Source organism: Hippoglossus hippoglossus, chromosome 12 (assembly GCF_009819705.1).
Source record: "Hippoglossus hippoglossus isolate fHipHip1 chromosome 12, fHipHip1.pri, whole genome shotgun sequence".
Lineage (NCBI taxonomy): Eukaryota > Metazoa > Chordata > Actinopteri > Pleuronectiformes > Pleuronectidae > Hippoglossus > Hippoglossus hippoglossus.
Window position 1 is genome coordinate 7851077 of NC_047162.1, and position 17773 is coordinate 7868849.

At 41.1% G+C, this 17773-nt stretch overlaps 1 protein-coding gene across 4 annotated transcripts; it reads right to left on the reverse strand.

The window, feature by feature from the left end:
* Nucleotides 1–1181: 1181 nt before the first annotated feature.
* On the reverse strand, nt 1182–16381 carry hnrpkl (heterogeneous nuclear ribonucleoprotein K, like). Of its 4 annotated transcripts, none has more exons than XM_034602686.1 (16): nt 16191–16381; nt 14972–15076; nt 13279–13376; nt 13093–13149; nt 12141–12184; nt 9949–10021; nt 8882–8995; nt 8521–8649; nt 7980–8287; nt 7350–7403; nt 6511–6547; nt 4381–4396; nt 3668–3700; nt 3477–3544; nt 3201–3370; nt 1182–1960 (listed from the first exon to the last, which is right to left on the reverse strand). In XM_034602686.1, exons 2-16 carry the CDS (start codon nt 15030–15032, stop codon nt 1930–1932), a joined length of 1293 nt encoding a protein of 430 aa, XP_034458577.1. In that variant the 5' UTR covers nt 15033–15076; nt 16191–16381; the 3' UTR covers nt 1182–1929. The 4 variants fall into 4 exon arrangements, with proteins under 4 accessions (XP_034458577.1, XP_034458578.1, XP_034458580.1 ...); XM_034602687.1 differs by lacking the exon at nt 16191–16381 and adding an exon at nt 15957–16164; XM_034602689.1 differs by lacking the exon at nt 14972–15076.
* Nucleotides 16382–17773: the final 1392 nt, after the last annotated feature.

Sequence of the window (17773 nt, forward strand, 5' to 3'; positions counted from 1 at the left end):
TTAAAAACACTCAGGTAAAGAATTAATGGATCCAACAGGTCAGATGTTAAGGTTGCATTACAGCGAGTCCATCCAGGAGAGCGGTAGAAAATAAAGCAAGTAATAAAGAGAGAAAAAGAAAAAAGAAAGCTAGATAGCCACACCTGTCTTTTGGCTCCATGTCCTTTCATGAAAGTAGAAAGTTGTCTAAGCACTCATGAAATTATCAGTTTCTATGTAAATATATATACACACACTTTATACAGCTCCTTGTCTTTCAAATGAAAAGCAAAAAATCTTTTAAAAAACCTTTTCGCTGTATCACACTGGCACATTTATTCTAACTTAGAGCAAAGGTTTGACATTTAGGGAAAGATGTTTATTTGTTTTGTGGCAGAAAGGTTTAGGTCTCATAGAGACTGGAAACAAAGGGGAAATACTGCACTGGTTCTGTCCAAGACACAGTTAATACCTCAGTACCTCACCAGTTATACACATAATCCATACAAAACTAAAGTTGTATAAGTGACAATTAGTTTTTTTTGTTTTATGATTAACATGTAAATCAGAGCCTTGAAAATGCCCGGTCATCATAAAAGTAGCCACATTATTAATTTTCATTCGAGCCATTCAACCCATGGGATTAATTTTCATTATAACTAAAGGATTTACACAGTAATAGTCTTTATTTATACTAACAGATGAACAACCTTTATAAAAATGGGCCTGATTTAGTGAGAAGTTAAACAGTGAGCTACAACTTAAACCTTTTTTTTTAAAGTCTACAATCTGGTAATTAAATACCAGATACATTATTAGCAGCTCTTATTTGCAGTGTAATCATTAATGTAAACACAACTATCAATGGATTACTAAAATAGTGGGGGGAAAAAATCAAAACCCAAAGATTTTCAGGCAGCATATTTTTCTAAGATTTCTAAACACATTTATATTTACATAGAAATAATGGTAAACTCAGAAAGAATAGTCACACTGAATGAATAAATTCGAGCAATTGGGAACTAATTACTTCCCCGGACACCCAGTAATCGACCAGTACTAGTTTTGATAAGTGATTTTTTTTAGATATAAATGTGATGATGGAAAAGATGAACAATGAGCAGAGAAACATGATGAGAATGTACACGTCCATAAGGCAACAAGGATCAGTGAATGTTTATGAAAATGATGTGAATCATGTGGAACATGTTCGGCAGCTGCCAGATCTCAACCCAGCTAACCAGCAATGTTTATTAAATTATGTAGTTGACAAGCGATACAGGTTTTCAGAAACCTCTGTGCAGGCGCAGCTTTGTGAAATGGATGACTGTAGCATCCAGAGGAACAAATTTTATCTTTGTAAAACCTGCCCCAGAGAATAAGCACATTTCCTAAAATGTCAAACATTTCCTTTAAAGCCCATTTTACAAAAAGTACTTCATTTTAAAGTGAAAAAGGGGGTTGTGTAAAAATTAAAGATTATTTAAATGGTTCTTTACCCATTCTTGAGAACATGCATCTTCATTTGGAGAGGGTGCTTCAACATTTGAGAAAAGAAAAGGGAACAACCTAAAATCACACAGTGTTCCTTACAAAAAAGATTACATTCTGCATGCTGTACTGAAATGAGGGAGATAAGGGCCAGGGGGCGGCTCACAACACCGAAAGTTATCATACATATGAGTTTACTCCAATGACAGCACGACAGTCTCCCAAAAAAGAATTACACCAGCACAAAAATACGTTGTTGACCTTTTGTTCGCTGTTTGACAGCTTTAAGATTTTTCAAAACTCCTCTAAATAAGGTTTCCAATGCACAGATAGGTGGCGTAGTGTGTGGTAGTGAGGGGAGGAGGCGCTTCTACCCAAATCAGAGGGAAGTAGGCTCTGAATAGAAGGAGCAAACCGTACAGCAGCATGGCTTCACTCTTCTTCTTCCCTTCCTTCTTTCTAGAAGAACCGACCAGAGTACTGCCTCACGCTGAAACAAGAGACGAATAAAAAGGTTAACAACATTAAGGAGATTTGTTTTACCAGGAACACGACACGGGTCGGGGGCTATTAACGCTGGATGCTGCAAACTGTAAGTCATTTTTCATGTGGAGCACAATTGTAAGTTTAAAAAAAAAAAAAAAGTATGCCAAGGTCAAGGCTGAAAATAAATTCTGCCTGCGAGAAGCAATATGAGTGCAGGGACGAGCTTAGCCACTTGGTGACTGGGGAAAAGAGACGCGTGAACTGAGAACTCTTCAAGATGCAAGACTGGTGGAAGAAAACACAAGCTTAACACAGTCTGGCAGAATAAAGAAAAGGTTCTACATTTATCTGAGGCAGTTTAACTTATTAGAGAGGCAACTCGTTATTGTTTTCATTATCAATTTATCTGTCCCTTATTTTATCAAATTGATTGTTTGACGAATAAAATGTCACAAAATAATAATATTTTTTAAAAAGTCGTACATCATTTTCTAGAGCTCAAGGCAACATCTTTAGTGTTTTCTAAAACTAAAAGTGGAAATCAAAGTGATATTATCTTGAAAGTCTTTATATTTGTAAAGCTAAAACCATAAAGCATATGTCTGTTTCCCTTGAAAGAATACAAATAATATCTCCTACAATAATATACAATATAATACATAAAATATCCATCTGTAGTGAAAGGCGTGTGTTATGTGTATGTTCTCTTTATTTGTATTTGATTATACTTTCACATGTTCTCTTGTCTACCTCGTTCTGACTGTGGCTGTAATTAATGAATTTCCCCAGCGTTGGATCTTATCTTACCTTAAAAATGAGTAATAGATTATCCAATTTAAATCAGATTAGTTTTATGTCGACAGTCTAATCAATTAACTGACCGGTTATTTCAGCTCTGGACAGAATTACAGGCCGGTGTTCAGTTTTAGAGCTGATTTTGATCTAAAGAAGCAGATGTGATAGTGGCATCAGTATAGTGTTTAGTACAATCAATCCTGAATCAACAATGGACACTACAGAAATAAACTTCTTTCATGTTCCATCTAGTTTTATGTTTGAGCTGCCTTTCCTTTGGCTATAAGACACATTTACCTTTGGGTTCAGTAAAGTCAAAGTTAACTCAGAATAAACTGTTTACTCCCATCCAGTTGTGGATGGTCAGACAGGTCGTCAGAGGATAGCCACGCTGCTGCAGTGGGATGGTTAAGAGTTTTTGGGGGAGGTTTAATCACAGAGACACATGCCTGTTCTGCAGCAGGTACTGGGCGTTCTGGATCTGGTCCTGTGTTCCTGTGATGGTGATGATGCGGTCCTCAGAGCCCTCTAGTGGTTCATCAATCTTGATGGATGCCCCAGACTCGTGGCGGATCTGCTTGATCCTCTGGCCGCCCTTTCCAATGATAGAGCCAGCCAGCTGCACAACAAGCACACAAACGGTTTTAGGGGTGAGATGTCGTCATGTCGTTCTTTTACAGTTAAAGTCATGTGTTTGACATGTACACTGATGCCTTTTCACTTACATCTTTTGGGATGGTGACTTGTGTCGTGATGACTGGGCCTCCAATATCACTGTATGACCCTCTGCCACCTGTGAGGAGAGGGAGCACATTTAGGGTGATTTTGTCTTTAAATAAATTGTGCAACAACATGAAACAATCCTTTTGGGTAAGGAAAGAAGACAGCGGGACAGTGACGATCCATCCCCACTCACCAGACTGAAAGTGCTCCCAGGAAGAATTGTTGTCTTTGAAGACATTGAAAATACACCAGTGGGACAAAGACAGGAGATAGTGGCATAATAAACAAGAAATACAGACAGAACTCTTCAAGATAAACTTTTCCCCTCCATTTGCTCTTAAAGTGCATGTTTTTCTCTAGTAATAATTATTCGCCTATGTAATTCCAAGGAGACATGATAAGACATGTAAAAGCTTGCAGCCGTATCTATTACAACACGTTTAAATGAGTGATCAGGCAACCACACAGGTTTTAAACAGCAGCAATATCTCCGTTAATTCTTGAATTAAATATTAAAATCTCATTTCAACCAAATTATCCCGAACATATTTAGACAAGAAGGGAAACATACAATGGATTTCCTGTTATAATCATCCATACATTGCGTGCACATATTGTTAAATACAAGTAGTCCAAAGATGAATGAGGAAAACCGTCTCTGTAATCTAATATGCTGCTTGACAGTTTCTGTATTAGCCTTACCATCTATACTTTTGTAGAGTTTGGTTTAAAACTTATAATTTAACTTGTTATGCAGTGCACTGTGTCATAAAGTTTAATGTGCAACCACATGCCATATCTGAAAAGGATGATGACCAAAGCTATGTAAAGAAAACCTATGTTAACAAAACACTACTTAATTGATGAATAGATTTGTGCAGGATATAAAGGAATATGTAAACTCACCATATCCGCCTCCGCTCTGCAGTTCAGGATCAATTAGGGATAAAAAAAGATGAAAGATGGAAAAAAAAACAATTGTTTTAGTATCACAATAATGACAGCACGCTATGATAACATTTTAAAGCTGCCTGCAGACTAAAAAAAACAAAAAAACTCTGTATCCATTCTACAATATGACAAACAATCTGTCTTTTCTGGTTAGGACTCACTCTTGTATCCACAACAGCCTGAATTAGTCGAGGCACAGATTCAGAAAGGTGCTGGAAATGTTCCACAAGGATCTGAGTCAGTTCCGATCACACAGCATTAAGCAGTCGCGGCACATTTATCAGCGACATTCATGTTTCAGATATCCCACTTTATCTGAAAAGTGCATTATTGGGTTTAAAAATGAGAAAAACTGAAACCATATCAGGTAACTTCAGGAGCATCCTGGGGAGAGGGATTTTTCTGTGTCTTTCTGGAATTGTTAAAACACCACCACTGAGTCTGCTGCCAGCCCTGTCTCTTTACACCAAGTTTGCCTTTGATAATGGTAATCAATAATAATAATCAACCCTTTTTGATCAGCAGTCTGAAAAGTAAAGCTTTGCAAGCAGAAAGCAGTCACGTGATTTGAACCTTTAAACACTGGAAGACACGCCGCAGCAGCAGCAAGGCGTGAGCCGCGTCTCCCACACGTGTCTCATGCAGGCTGTGTGGCTGCTCTAACCAAGACGTACCCACAGACATTCCTGGAGCGCCACGTACGTGTGACGCAGGCAGTGTGTTCCAGGCCTCAGCAAAAACTAGTAAGTTCCGATGCAGCTGTAGACATGTTGATGTGAGCCACCTAAAGGCAAGCGAATGAATACATCAAGCCATTCTGACACTTGTGCTGCCTCCAGGCATCGGCAGTTAGAACTGCATTTTTTTCTTCTTTTGATAGCTGCTGCTGTGAGTCTAAGTTTTCTATTTGACTGTTTCATCCCACAAAGTATTTCTGTTGAATACTGAGAAGACCCGAGAGTTCACCCTGCCCTCGGACTTCTGGTTACTCTGAAAAAAGGGGCCTGAGGAGAACAGCAGGAGGAGTGATTCAGATTCCACGAAAATAAAAGATTATAGAATATATTACGTGTAAGATAAAAGGCTGACAGTTAAAATTACAAAATGGTTTGACATTTTAAGAACTACAGAGTAAAGTGGTCTCAGACTTTTGGACCACACTGCACGTCATTGCACTGGTTTTACATTAAAAACAGTCAAAGGCATCCACTTTGAAAACTGGGTCAAAATATTCCAATTTATTTAGTGCTGGTGCTTTCAACAATCTGGGATATGACTTTGGTCCTAATTTTACCGAAGAATTAATTGGCCATATTTGGGGCATTTAAATGCACAGTTATATTCTGCATTAACCCCATAAAGTCATGCTGGAATACATTCCTGTAAAAGTTAGAATTAAAACAAGGTCAGCACCCTTAAAGTTATCATCATTACTGATAAATGTTTTGCGTTAACTGATACCATTTCAATATGCTTTAAGCCAGATGTTGATTTAAGAAGCTTTTAGTTGCATAACAGAAAAGTGATATACTTCTTTTATTATCTTCTTAGTCGGTAAAAGAAATTCTTCATCTCTTGAGGCTCTCACTAGTGAAATTCATTAGCATTTTTATAAGCAAAGTCAGAGAGGTCTTTATGAGTGAAGACACATGTCTGATGTTTATGCTCCATCACTGCAAACCGCCACATTTGTCCACATTTGAATTCAATGACATCCGTCGCTGTTTATCTGATTAAATGTATTCTTTGCCTTCCTATTGGAACAGTTTGTGCAGGAATTGCTTTGGTTTCAGCTCAAGTTCATTTGCTAGCCTGGTGGATCTCTGGACTACGTACTCAGCTGCTCTGCGGTAACCAAGGAGACAACTGTTGCCAGGCAACAACAGGCCTAGATCAGTGTGCATACACAGTGAAAAAAGCAGCGCCGTGTCCGTGCCTCTGTACTTGTACTACACTCAGAAAAAAAGAAATTCGAGTCACCTCATCTGAAACATAATTCACAAACAACCACTACACCGCTAAGAAGCTACAACCACACAGTAGAGCTTAGGGTTACAGCAGCACCTGTAAACAGACAGCACTCACCATGCTGTCATAACGGTCTCCTCGGCTCCTCCTGTCGCTACAAACAAAAAGAGGTGTGCATTAGTATAGTTTATCCTCTCTAGAGGACACTCAACAGCCCAGCATCCAGCAGGTCACTGCTGTTACATTGGTATTTAGAAAGCTGTGAGTGTGAAAGGACATGCAGACTCTACAGATGACCTGTGATCAGACTCTGAATCAGGGCTGGTGGGTTGACAGTCTGCTACCGAGCAGCTTTCATTTGCTATATTTTGGGAGATTAACATAAATGCTCAAATATTTACCTCAGTGGCAGAGCGAGGCTGTCCCTTATTTAGGACAAGCTTATATTATCAAGGGGCCTTAATTCTAAATTCCCCCCATTAATCAAGTCATACACACTTAAATCTTCCTCATTATTTACTTGTCTTTATAAATCACTATAATATCCCCTATGAGGTCTTACTCATCAGCATGTCATGTCAACTCACCTCCCCTGAATAGTATAAAAATCCAAAAAGACAGACAAACCTCCCTTTGTACAATATGAGACCTTTAACAATATTTTGGGGAAGTGGGTTGACATGACATGACAAACACATTTGTTTTTTTACCTGAAATCTACTATATTTGTATTTCATCTGTGGTAAGGACTCTTAGTACAACAAGCTACTTTTGTGGCTGTGTACCTGAGCATCCTATTCTAATATATATGTTGTGCTGAATTTATACTGCTCTAGTAGGCTACAAATAATTGCCTGAAACATAACCCAACCTTTATTATTGTCCGGCCTCTATTTATCTGAGACTTATAAGACAGCTTATATATAATAATTTGCAATGTCGGGAATCATACTCACTTTGGCCTGTCGTCCATGCTGCTGTGGTAGCTGCCATGTGAAAACCTGTCTCCCCTGTAAACAATGACACACAAGGAAAGTAAATTGATTGCTCACACTGCAGTATGGTTGATTTGATCTGGACCAAAGAAACGTACAACACAGTGTGTAGCCTTTTTAGCTCTGGTCAATTTCATGTTCATTGGTTATATGGACTGATTGGACTTATTGATTTGACAGTTTTGGCGAATGTCATTCAGCATCCTCATCACTACATGGATCCACGTAGTTTAAATTGCAGCTGGACCTTGACGAATAAAGACAATGATAATGACAAAGGTCTTTATTTGCTATAATATTGACGTAGGACAGTTACTGTGATTACTACATCAGTGTTTTAATCTTTTCTTTAGGAAAATACAAACAAATTGGACTTAAACTCAACAAGGCTCTAGATTAACTCTTTTCATTTGATCACACGGTGATGTGCATTGTGTTAACATGGCTACTTGTTCTCCAACATCCATCAAAAGATGGATTAAACTGAAAACAATCTTTTGAATTTACACTAAAATCAGTCTGGTTTAATACGGACCAGGACTTTTCTTCTTGATTTTAAAGCAATGGGAAAAAAATGGGGAACTTCCTCACCCTCCTCTTGGTGGTGGAGGCGGGGGAAGAGGCAGGTTACGAGCTCGGCTGCCGCCTCGTCCACCTCGGCTCAGAGGTGGTGGAGGACCCCGACGAGGGCTCATGTCATCGTAGTCCCTTCTGGAGGGAGGCAAGGGTCTGCTGCCACGAACGGGGGGCATTCGCTCAAAGCCTCCACGCACGCGAATAGGGAACCCACCAATGGGTCGTCTGCCTCTTTCCTCAAATAACATGGTGAAACCTCCATAATCATATGTCTCGTCATAGAAGTTAGGGTCATAAGGCTGAGCACGACCTTTGATTGGAGCCTGCGAAAAGAAGACAGAGGACATAATAAGAGGAGATTGTAAAAGACTCTCCAGCTCTGAAAGAATTGTTGAAACAAGTAATAAAGCACACAAAACTATAATCCTATGAACATTTCACTTCTCAGTGATGGATTTCAGCTTCAAGTGATTAATATTACATCTACATGGCATGAAACACATGAGTGTATAAAGTATGTTTATGCTTTCAGCAGATCTCCCGGCTGTGAACTCACCTCTGACACCAGCTCCAGGATAACTTTTATACATTCAATGACGCGTTCTGGTTTTCCTCCCACCAAGACGACCCTGTCAGTGGAGTGTGGACAGCATTCCTGGAACAACTTGATGGTGGTCTGGGTGTTCTGGTGCAGAGAAACCCCATAAGTTAAAACCCACTTTTGATTATTTTGCTACAGAAGTAGCTGATGACACCAGCAAAAATCCCACATACATGACATTACTGCAACTGCTAATTAAATCAGTAGTTAAAAAGAACACCCTCTCCGGTGTAAGATTTTGTCTGTGGTAGCCATTAAGTGATGACAAGTAACAGTTATGTTTCTAATAAATGTGCGGCCCGGGACTCTGTCCTACCTCTCTCAGCTCCTTTATCTTGGCACCTTTCACCCCAATGATGCCCCCTGCCAGGCTCTGATGGATCAGCAGGCGAAGCTCACAGTCAAAGTCAATCCCGCTGTAATGTTGGTACTACAGAAACACAACGTAGTACATCTCTAAATGACATTCGTACATGGACCGTGTGACATTCACTTAGGCTTCCAGTGAAGAGATGAAAACTTAAGATCTATGTGGAATATTGAACAGGCTGTGACAATAATATTTGAAAGAAACACAAATCCACATTTCGATTATATTTTCTAAGTTTATCACATTTGAGGTTTGACTGCTCCTATTTTAATCAAGCCATCTTGATCCGCTCTCCTCTCCTTCTGTAATGGTCCATTGGCACCCATGGTGAAAATTAGCACCACTAGCAGTTTATTCCAATGAACCAACTCCTAATAACAGTGATGAATGGAAATGCTAATTAAAATGCATTTTATTTTGTAGATTTTCTCATAAAATTGTGCAGCACTAAAAAACGGTAATAAATGAAATCAAAACATAAATAGCTAATATATAGAGGTATAAGCCTCTGGTCAAATTTAGCTGAAACTAAACCATACCAGGTGAGTTCAGGTGTCTAAAATTGAAAGTGCCTTTTGGAATGTTATTGTAAATAAAAGTCATATTTAAATTCAATATTTATCCTGGAGGTCCAACAGATACATGTACTAAAACATTCGCAAAGCTAATATTTTGAATAGCTTTGTTTGCATCCACTGCTCACATAGTCCAGGCTTCTTTTTCACTGCATTTGCTGGTGTGGTTATGATTCTTTTTTCATTATTGGCACAAGATGTTGATCAGTGACATAGCAGGAGGCCAAAAGCCACATGTCCAAATGGTTAAAGAAAATCTACAGGGTAGCTTCATAAAGTCAAGTTCAAATCCTGCATTTTTTAAACCATTTTTCTATTGTTTTCCATTTGTATTCTATTGTTCCAAAAGGCTAAATATTTCAAAAATACAACGTATTCAATCATCCCTGACTTTCCTCTGGTAAAAATAGCAACACGCAAATTAACACAGTGGCTCACCTCCTCTAGAGTTGGTATGATTTTCAGCAGAATATCTCCAATAGTGTCGATGCTGGCGTTCACACTCAGAATCCTATCAGGAACCATTTTGGCCCAAAAAGGAAGCACGGCATTATAAGGGGGACAAAAAGTAGAACACAGAAAAAACTGGGAAAAAAAACCATGAGAGGCAGTCCAGCAAACAGGTACAGAGACTTACAAAAGATTTCCAACCAAAAAAGAAAAATGTGTGTACTGCACACAATTAGAACTTCCCCCCCAACGCTGAACTGATAGAATAAGATGCTGACATGCACTCACTTTACCATTTATTTAAAAGTAAGAGCCTGTTCAGTCCTGGTAGATCACAAGTGGACAGCTCTGAGTGCGTCTGTTCACACCTGGGATTAGAGTGTGTCCCCACGTGTCGCCTGTGACCACACCTGATCAGATCTCACCTCACTTCCTCGCTCTACATGTAAATAAACGTCACTTCTGGGCACAAAGACAAATAATGCTGTTTTTAGTCCGTCTATGACAAATGGGTCCATCGTCACGTCTGCCAGAGTGATGGAGAGACTCTGCTTTCAAATTGAACTTGTTAGCTTGAGCTTAAGACATGTCCACGTTATGCTTGGCTTTCAAGTGGTTAAAATGGCAACATAGACACTAATTACCATAACTAGCAGTGTCTATAAGCCACAGAGGTGGTAGTTTTAGTAAGCAGGTAGGTACAATAATGCAGGAAATACAATTAAGTAATAATTGGGAGAAGGAAAAGAGGGAACATTTTTCTCAGATGTATTAAATTGTTTTTTTCCATTCCATATTAACTCAACAAAAATTTGCTTCTGTGGCCCACAGCCTTTTCTAAGCTGAGGGAGCGAATGTGTGTGACTGTGTCATCTTTTCTGAAAGTCTCAGTTTTTGCCCATCCATACTGCAGCCCTGAAGGGACAGCAGCATTTCCCAACTGGAATTTATGAATCACTCGTAAACTCACTCGAGTAGCATGTATGTAGTCTAATCCCAGACCACCTCCAAATGTGGTATTAGATACATCTTGGGTACTTCACATCTCTACTTAGAGCAGTCCACTTGTGATCGGATTATCTGAGATGGATGTCAATACCAGGTCTAAACAGGATCTAAGAAAGTCTTCGGGATGGTGGGCTGCTTCAGAAGGGCTCAAATTTATGTGAAACTGGCCACAAAACTTTTAGGGGAAGGGGTGAGAGAGAGACTGAGAGAGAAAGGGAGACAGGGAGAAAGACATACAGAGCTATAACCACCCCACCAGCAGCAAGTTGAAGAAAAGGAACGTAACAAACTGAAACAATAAACTCCCATGATAATAGCGCCACCAGTACACCTTCGTTGTGACCAGGTGGGTTTCGAGGGAGAAGGGAGAGGTGGGGAGGAGAGGGCTTAGGGCTGGGGTGAGGAGAAGACGGGGTGGGCAGTAGAAAAAGAGTAACAGAGCAGAGGAACTGAGGTGGGGAAGGGAAATGTAAGTGATTACCAACTAGTCTGTGGCACAGGACAAGAGCGGGGGTGGGGGTGAGGAAGGGGTATGAAAGGTTTGGCAGGCAGCTCTGATCTGAATGTGGCCTGAGAGAAGTTTAACAGAAGGGATGCAGCACAATGAAATCAAGTGACGACATTAATGACTGACAGGGGGGGGGGGGCGGAGCCTCTAGACAGGAGCCAGTGCTCGCTCCAGAGATTATGGACAGTGATGCTGGAAAAAAGTGGGGGAGGAGAGGTGGAGGGAGGAGGAGAGGGTTGTGGGTGGTTCAGAGGTCAGGGGGGGGGGGGGGGGCCAGGTGAGCCACAGAGGACAGAGCGAGAAAAAAAAGATGTCTGCTTTCCACAAGTTAAAATGGTCAAATTAAAAACATCACAGCAAGGAAACTCAACATCCGACAGCTGTGTTTGATAACCATAAAATACCATCTACTTGGTAGTGGCTCTCTGCATGGACAATAAACTGTAATGACAAAAAGTGCAACTCAATGGAGATGCTTAAAAATGGACAGAAAAATCAAAAGGAACAATACACGTCTCTTACAAGTGGAGGAGGGGGTGTTTGGGGGATGGGGAGTATACTGTCATGTATGTAAAGATGTTAAAATGAAACAGAAGGCAGGTTATCAAAGACATGTGTTTCACTGTTCTAATCAGGCAGTGAGGCAATAACTGGTGGGACATACCGCTCTGGGCCACTGCTGTCTGGGACTGATACACTGGCATTGTACTGCATGGGCCGAGGTGGTGGTGGTGGTGGTGGTGGAGGTGGTTGTGGTGGAGGAGGTTGGCATTGGGCAGGGGCATTCAATCACAAGATGTCAAGTAAGGCGCCCGTTTAAGGAGGGGCACGGTATATGGGCGGGGCCAACCGGGAGTGTCAGGTGGGCGGGCGGGCGGGCGGGCATGGCGTTCAGGGGCGGGCGGAGGTTGGGCCAACGTCAAGGTGGGCAACGCAGGAGGGGCATGTCGATCCAGTACATGGGCAACGGAGGAAGGTGGCCAAAAATAAAAACAAAAAAAGTAAAGGAGAAGGGAAGAGGGGGAGAAGGAATACATTTTTAATTGAATAACACGCTTTTACTTTGTCCCAACAGTGAAGAGAAAGTGAGAGATTTGAAACTGTGGTGAGTGAAGAAGAACAGGAGGTGTGACCTGGACAAGATAAGTTTAATAAACAGTCTGGAGCACTACAGAGAATTACGTCACTGCAAAGAAAGACTCGGGCTTTAAGGCACCTGTTGTCACTTCAAGGTCAAAAATAGCTTCAACAGTGGGAAGGGAACTGGAATCAGGCTGAAAGTCACAGGAGGACTGGAAACAAAACCCAACAGATGTGTCTGACAAGGTGTACCTGTCTGTCCGCAAGAGCCAAGTTGGTTTAATCAACTAACAGTGCATGTTAATTGTTGATGTCAAATGATTAAAAACCTGCCGGCAGGAAATCTGGGACCTTGTCTGTGGGAATTCTTTGAATAGGGGGTTGGAATAATTGGGAATTTTAGTTTGGATCGTTTTAATTCCAATATTTCAGCATTTTAATATAGAACAGTTGTTTCTGCAACAAAAGGGGGCCTCAGCAAACAAAATGTTCTCATTAGCTGCAGTAATGTTAGCAGCATTTTTTCTGTTACTCACGTCAGTGCGTAGAGCTTTTATGTTCTTTCCACCCTTTCCAATGACAGCACCAGCATTCTGTGAGGAAAAAGAGGCGTTTTCTTAGACAAATTTTTTTTTTCTTTTGATCAGTAAGAAGAAAAAGAAAGAAAGCAGTACGGCCAAACGACTAATGTGGCAAACTGTATGAACAGAATGGGTGTTTACTTTGCTCTGAAGCAGCACACGCAGCTCCACCATCTCATCTGTGTTGCGTGATCGTTTGAAGGCCTGCTCCTCATCCATGTCCTCAGCCGGGCGTTTACCTGAAAGGAAAAACAATTCTTTCTTTACGAGGAATTCATTGATTACGACAGATCCTGGGTAATTGGCACTACAGTATAGCAGTATGAAGAAATGTAGGTCTATGGCACTGTAACAAATTGGAAAGAGAACCTAATAATCAGGCTACAGCAGAGGTAACCAACAACAGGTCGATCGTGATCCTTCTGCAGTTTTTCACACTGGCATCATGTCAGCAGAGCTGCTGGTATATCTACTGTATTTCCTCCAATTAGAGTCAGGTTATGTACTTCCCTACGGTATAAAGACATGTATCTTCCGGTCTAGCGATAACAATCAAAGCCTTGTTAATACAAATTAATTGATTCAGTCAACTGAACTGCTGGGGTGCTTTTATTTTGAAGTACAGGAAGTGTTGCAAACATGCATGTTTGTGACACATTCAACAGATAATCCATTCAGTTGTTTAAAAAAGGGTTTTATTGGGAAATATTTGCAGGGAGCAGAGGATGCACATCCTCATACTGTATACTGTAGTCATATTTATGGCTATTCTCGAGGCAAATCCGACATGAAAACAACACTGGCAGTAGCAGCTTCGCTGCAGATCTTGTTGCTGAACTGAGAAGCTAAATATTGTGCACTGAACAGATGCTATAAATTTGAATAGTTTGTATTGAACAGATATTAATGTGAATATTGTGTATTGAATAGATCAAGTTGCATAACTGTCTTTCTTTGTGTGTATGTAGGCTCATACATTCAGCCAGTCGTAATAAAAATTGCAAAAATAATAAATATGATCCTCCTAAGTGGGAAGATTTCAGGGTGGTAGATCTCTGCTTATATTTGGAATTAAAAAGTGAACTTGGATTTGAAAAGGTTGGTTACCACTGGGCTACAGAGACTGAAGGGTTAATGGAATAGCAAAAAATATAAATACATGGCGAGTGCTAGGTCTACACTGTGTTCCACCCTAAGAATGGGTTTCATTCAGCAGCCAACTATATCCTGGAGAGTGTCCAGCACCACCATGTACCCTTCCTGGATTAAAACACAGGCGGATCTGCTCAGGACCCACAGAACAGCAGTATCTTGGACAGCAGAACCTCTCAACCATCTGACATGTCCACGTGCTATGTAGAGGGAGCCAGAAAATTTAAGTTTTTTGTTTTTTTGTTCCCTAGCGCGTACTAATTAGCTGATTTATCTACACTCTCAATTTCAAGCTGGATACAACACGAAACAGGCTCAGTCCATTTTGTACTTACTGCACAAGTTCATTCATGTGGTTTACATTAGGGTTATGAATGGTTGATTTCTTTGTCTTTGTCACAATTACAGACTGTATAAAAGATAAACGACTTGAATGCTCCCTAATATGGGGTGAAACTGACAGCTGAGACTGACTCGTGATTGGTCGAGCATATGTATAAGTGGGATCCCGCTACCTTAGCTCCATCCCACGATTGCTACAGTGCAGACTCTGGCTCCCAATGTGCCAGATGGCAGCGTTTGGATATTTTGGTTTCATTTCTAGATACATGGAGGAAGTCAAGGTGGCTCTTCCATCTCTCTATACGGTCTGTGGCCACGATGGAAATGTGTATGATCTTACTATTAGTGTCAGTGTTGCTGAATGTGAGGTCTTCGTCCTGCTGCTCCATTTTCACCTCCATTGTTTCACCTGTAGAGGAATGCAAACAGGCTCCTCTTCCTGGATCTGATAAAAGAGGAGGCAATGATAACTCAATGATCTGAGCCACATACTGATGAAATGATCTGATTAAGGTTGAAATTAACGATAAATTTGTTTGCTGATGATTTTCTTGAGGGGGAGATTAATGGTGTGGTCTAACGCATGTGCAAACCCAGACATATTCAGTTTACTATAAGGTGAGATGGAGAGAACCAGCCAATCCTTACACATGATACAACTCTGAGAGATCGATGACAGAACGAGCTGCAAATTATTTGACAGTCCATCTTCAATTGGATAAATCAACAAGTGCAGCTACTGAACACAGAGGATGTGGAATCATGAGTGGTGCATCCATGTGGCAGCATGCATGTTGTCAGTTTGGTTCAGAGTCAGGATCTCGGATTGAGCACTTCCCTCCTGTATGAACTCTGCACATGCAGCCCCTCCACCTACGTGCACAGCCCGCTGCTGCTGGCTGAATGATGCAAAAGCGAACTGCACTTGTGCAAACATCAGTCCAGCACCGAGGCCTTGCTAAACTTGGAGGGAGAATCTGACCAACACGTCCGTGGCTCGGGAATTAGCAGCCCCCATTTTAGCCACTGTGTTTTTTTCCAATAGCAGCCACATACACCGCTATGTGAGCACTGTACGTGTAATTCTTAATAATAATAATAATAATAATAATAATAGATTCTCCAGACATTAGAGGAGCTCACCACACACTGCAACACGTTAAATGGAAGCTAACTGTTGTGTTCATGTGCAGCTATATTATAAAATAGCTGCAGGGAGGGAAACTGCGCAGTTTCTTACACACGAAAGGGGAAAACGTGCATCTGCCTGCAAACACCAGTTAGCTTAGCGTCCCTGCGCTGTGGCTAAGTTGACATTAGGTTACCTTTCTATGCTAACAGCCCTGCTACTAGCCAGCAGCTCTCAGTGCCTCCAGTGAGGCGTGTCTATGAGCCCCAGTGTACACGTTGCGACTGTACAACACTGTCGAGAAATAACACAACGGACCCACACAGCTGACACTTCTACTGTCAGCTGAATGCTAGCTACCGCAGCTAGCTAGCATGCTACATGACGCGACGTTACGCGGTGTATATATGAAGGTTGTAGGAGAACAGACCTGGAGTAGAGCCACAGTCGCTGAGGTTTTCCTCCTCAAACGCTCGCACGTTTTCAGCATGGACAGGAGGCACGGTGCGTGAGCTCGATTCCGTTACACTCGCACGGTGGTACGCTTCTTTTGTCGCTCGAGCCCGCACCCGCGAGCGGAGCTAAGAGGAATGGCTGTCACCGACATGAATCAGTGTAAACCGTGTGGTCGAGTATAGGATATCAAGCGCTCCCTCTAGCAGGGGCGGTGTTGCGCCGAGTGAGGGCTCAAAGGCAGCTGCCCCGCCTCCTCCGGCAGATACCCCCCCCGATACTACCTCCAACAATCAAAGTCAAGTTATTGTTTTCGAATGATAATTGTTGATGTTTTATTCCAGTTTGACTGGGTTAAAAAAAAAATATATAATAATAATAATTTCAGAGGTACCTTAAAATCCAAACACATCCAGATTAGGTCTGGATGCACCAACAATTATACCTCATGTCTTTTAGCTGATTGGCAATACTCAATACTTTTTTGGCTGAATGGCAAGTCGCGATATATTTCTGTATTCTTTTTGGCTGAATGGGGATACACAATATTCCACCTACGAAATGTATTCCACCTACAAAATATATCCAGAAATTGTATATATATTTAGGTATTTCTTGGCTGAATGGGGACACACAATATATCTCTGTGTTTTTTTGGTAGCCCTTTTCCTATCGTCTTAATGTCAGGTCAAGAAAATCTTGTTGGAAGTCTTTTAAAAGTTACATGAGAGGTTGAGGACTGGGGCAGTGACAGAAAAAAAAAAAGCAGCAAAAGATCAAAACTACATGGAAATCCTTAATCCCAACCACCTGCACCGACTCTAAGTTCAACCTGTTCTACCTCCAGGCTCATTTCCTCTTTTGATATTTGTGCCAAGTTCAGTCTTGTTCTGAGATGGATCAAAAATGCTGCATATGTGGATTTCACAACCAAATGGAACTGCGACTGAATCCTGTGTGAAGTGTGATGACGACAGTTTTATAAACCCTGCCTGCAGCAGTTTACAGAAACTGGTCAAGTACGAGCACATATACAAGAATTTGCCTATTTTTTTATTTACAGGTACATTAGATAATGTTGAACAAGAGGGATTGTTTTCTGATGTCACTCGACTGATTTAAGTGTTTGCTCTGAAGTTTATGAAACCAGTTGTGGCTGCAACAGAACAACTGCTACAGTGTGATCCGCTGACGGAGAGGCAGTGGATGGTACAGGATGTAGATCAGTTGGCTGAGTCACAGCTGCATCACTCCACGCAAGGTTCAAGACAAGTCTGCCACCAGCTGGTTCAGGAGGAGGTGTATGGGAGCAGAGATGGAGGAGTTGCAGAGTTGGATGATGCAGAAGAAACGAAATGTTGGAGAGGAGGAAGATCTCTTGATGTGGCGTGAAGAAAAGTCTCAGGATTGACCTTCTCCCCTTTTACTGCACCTCAAAGTTTGGATTTTTAAAGCTAAAACATCATGTAGGCTCCAAACAGGACATTTAAAAAGTAACATTTAAAAATACTCAATGAAATGAGCTTTGAAATGATAAAGTCTTGAGATCAGACTGAGCCA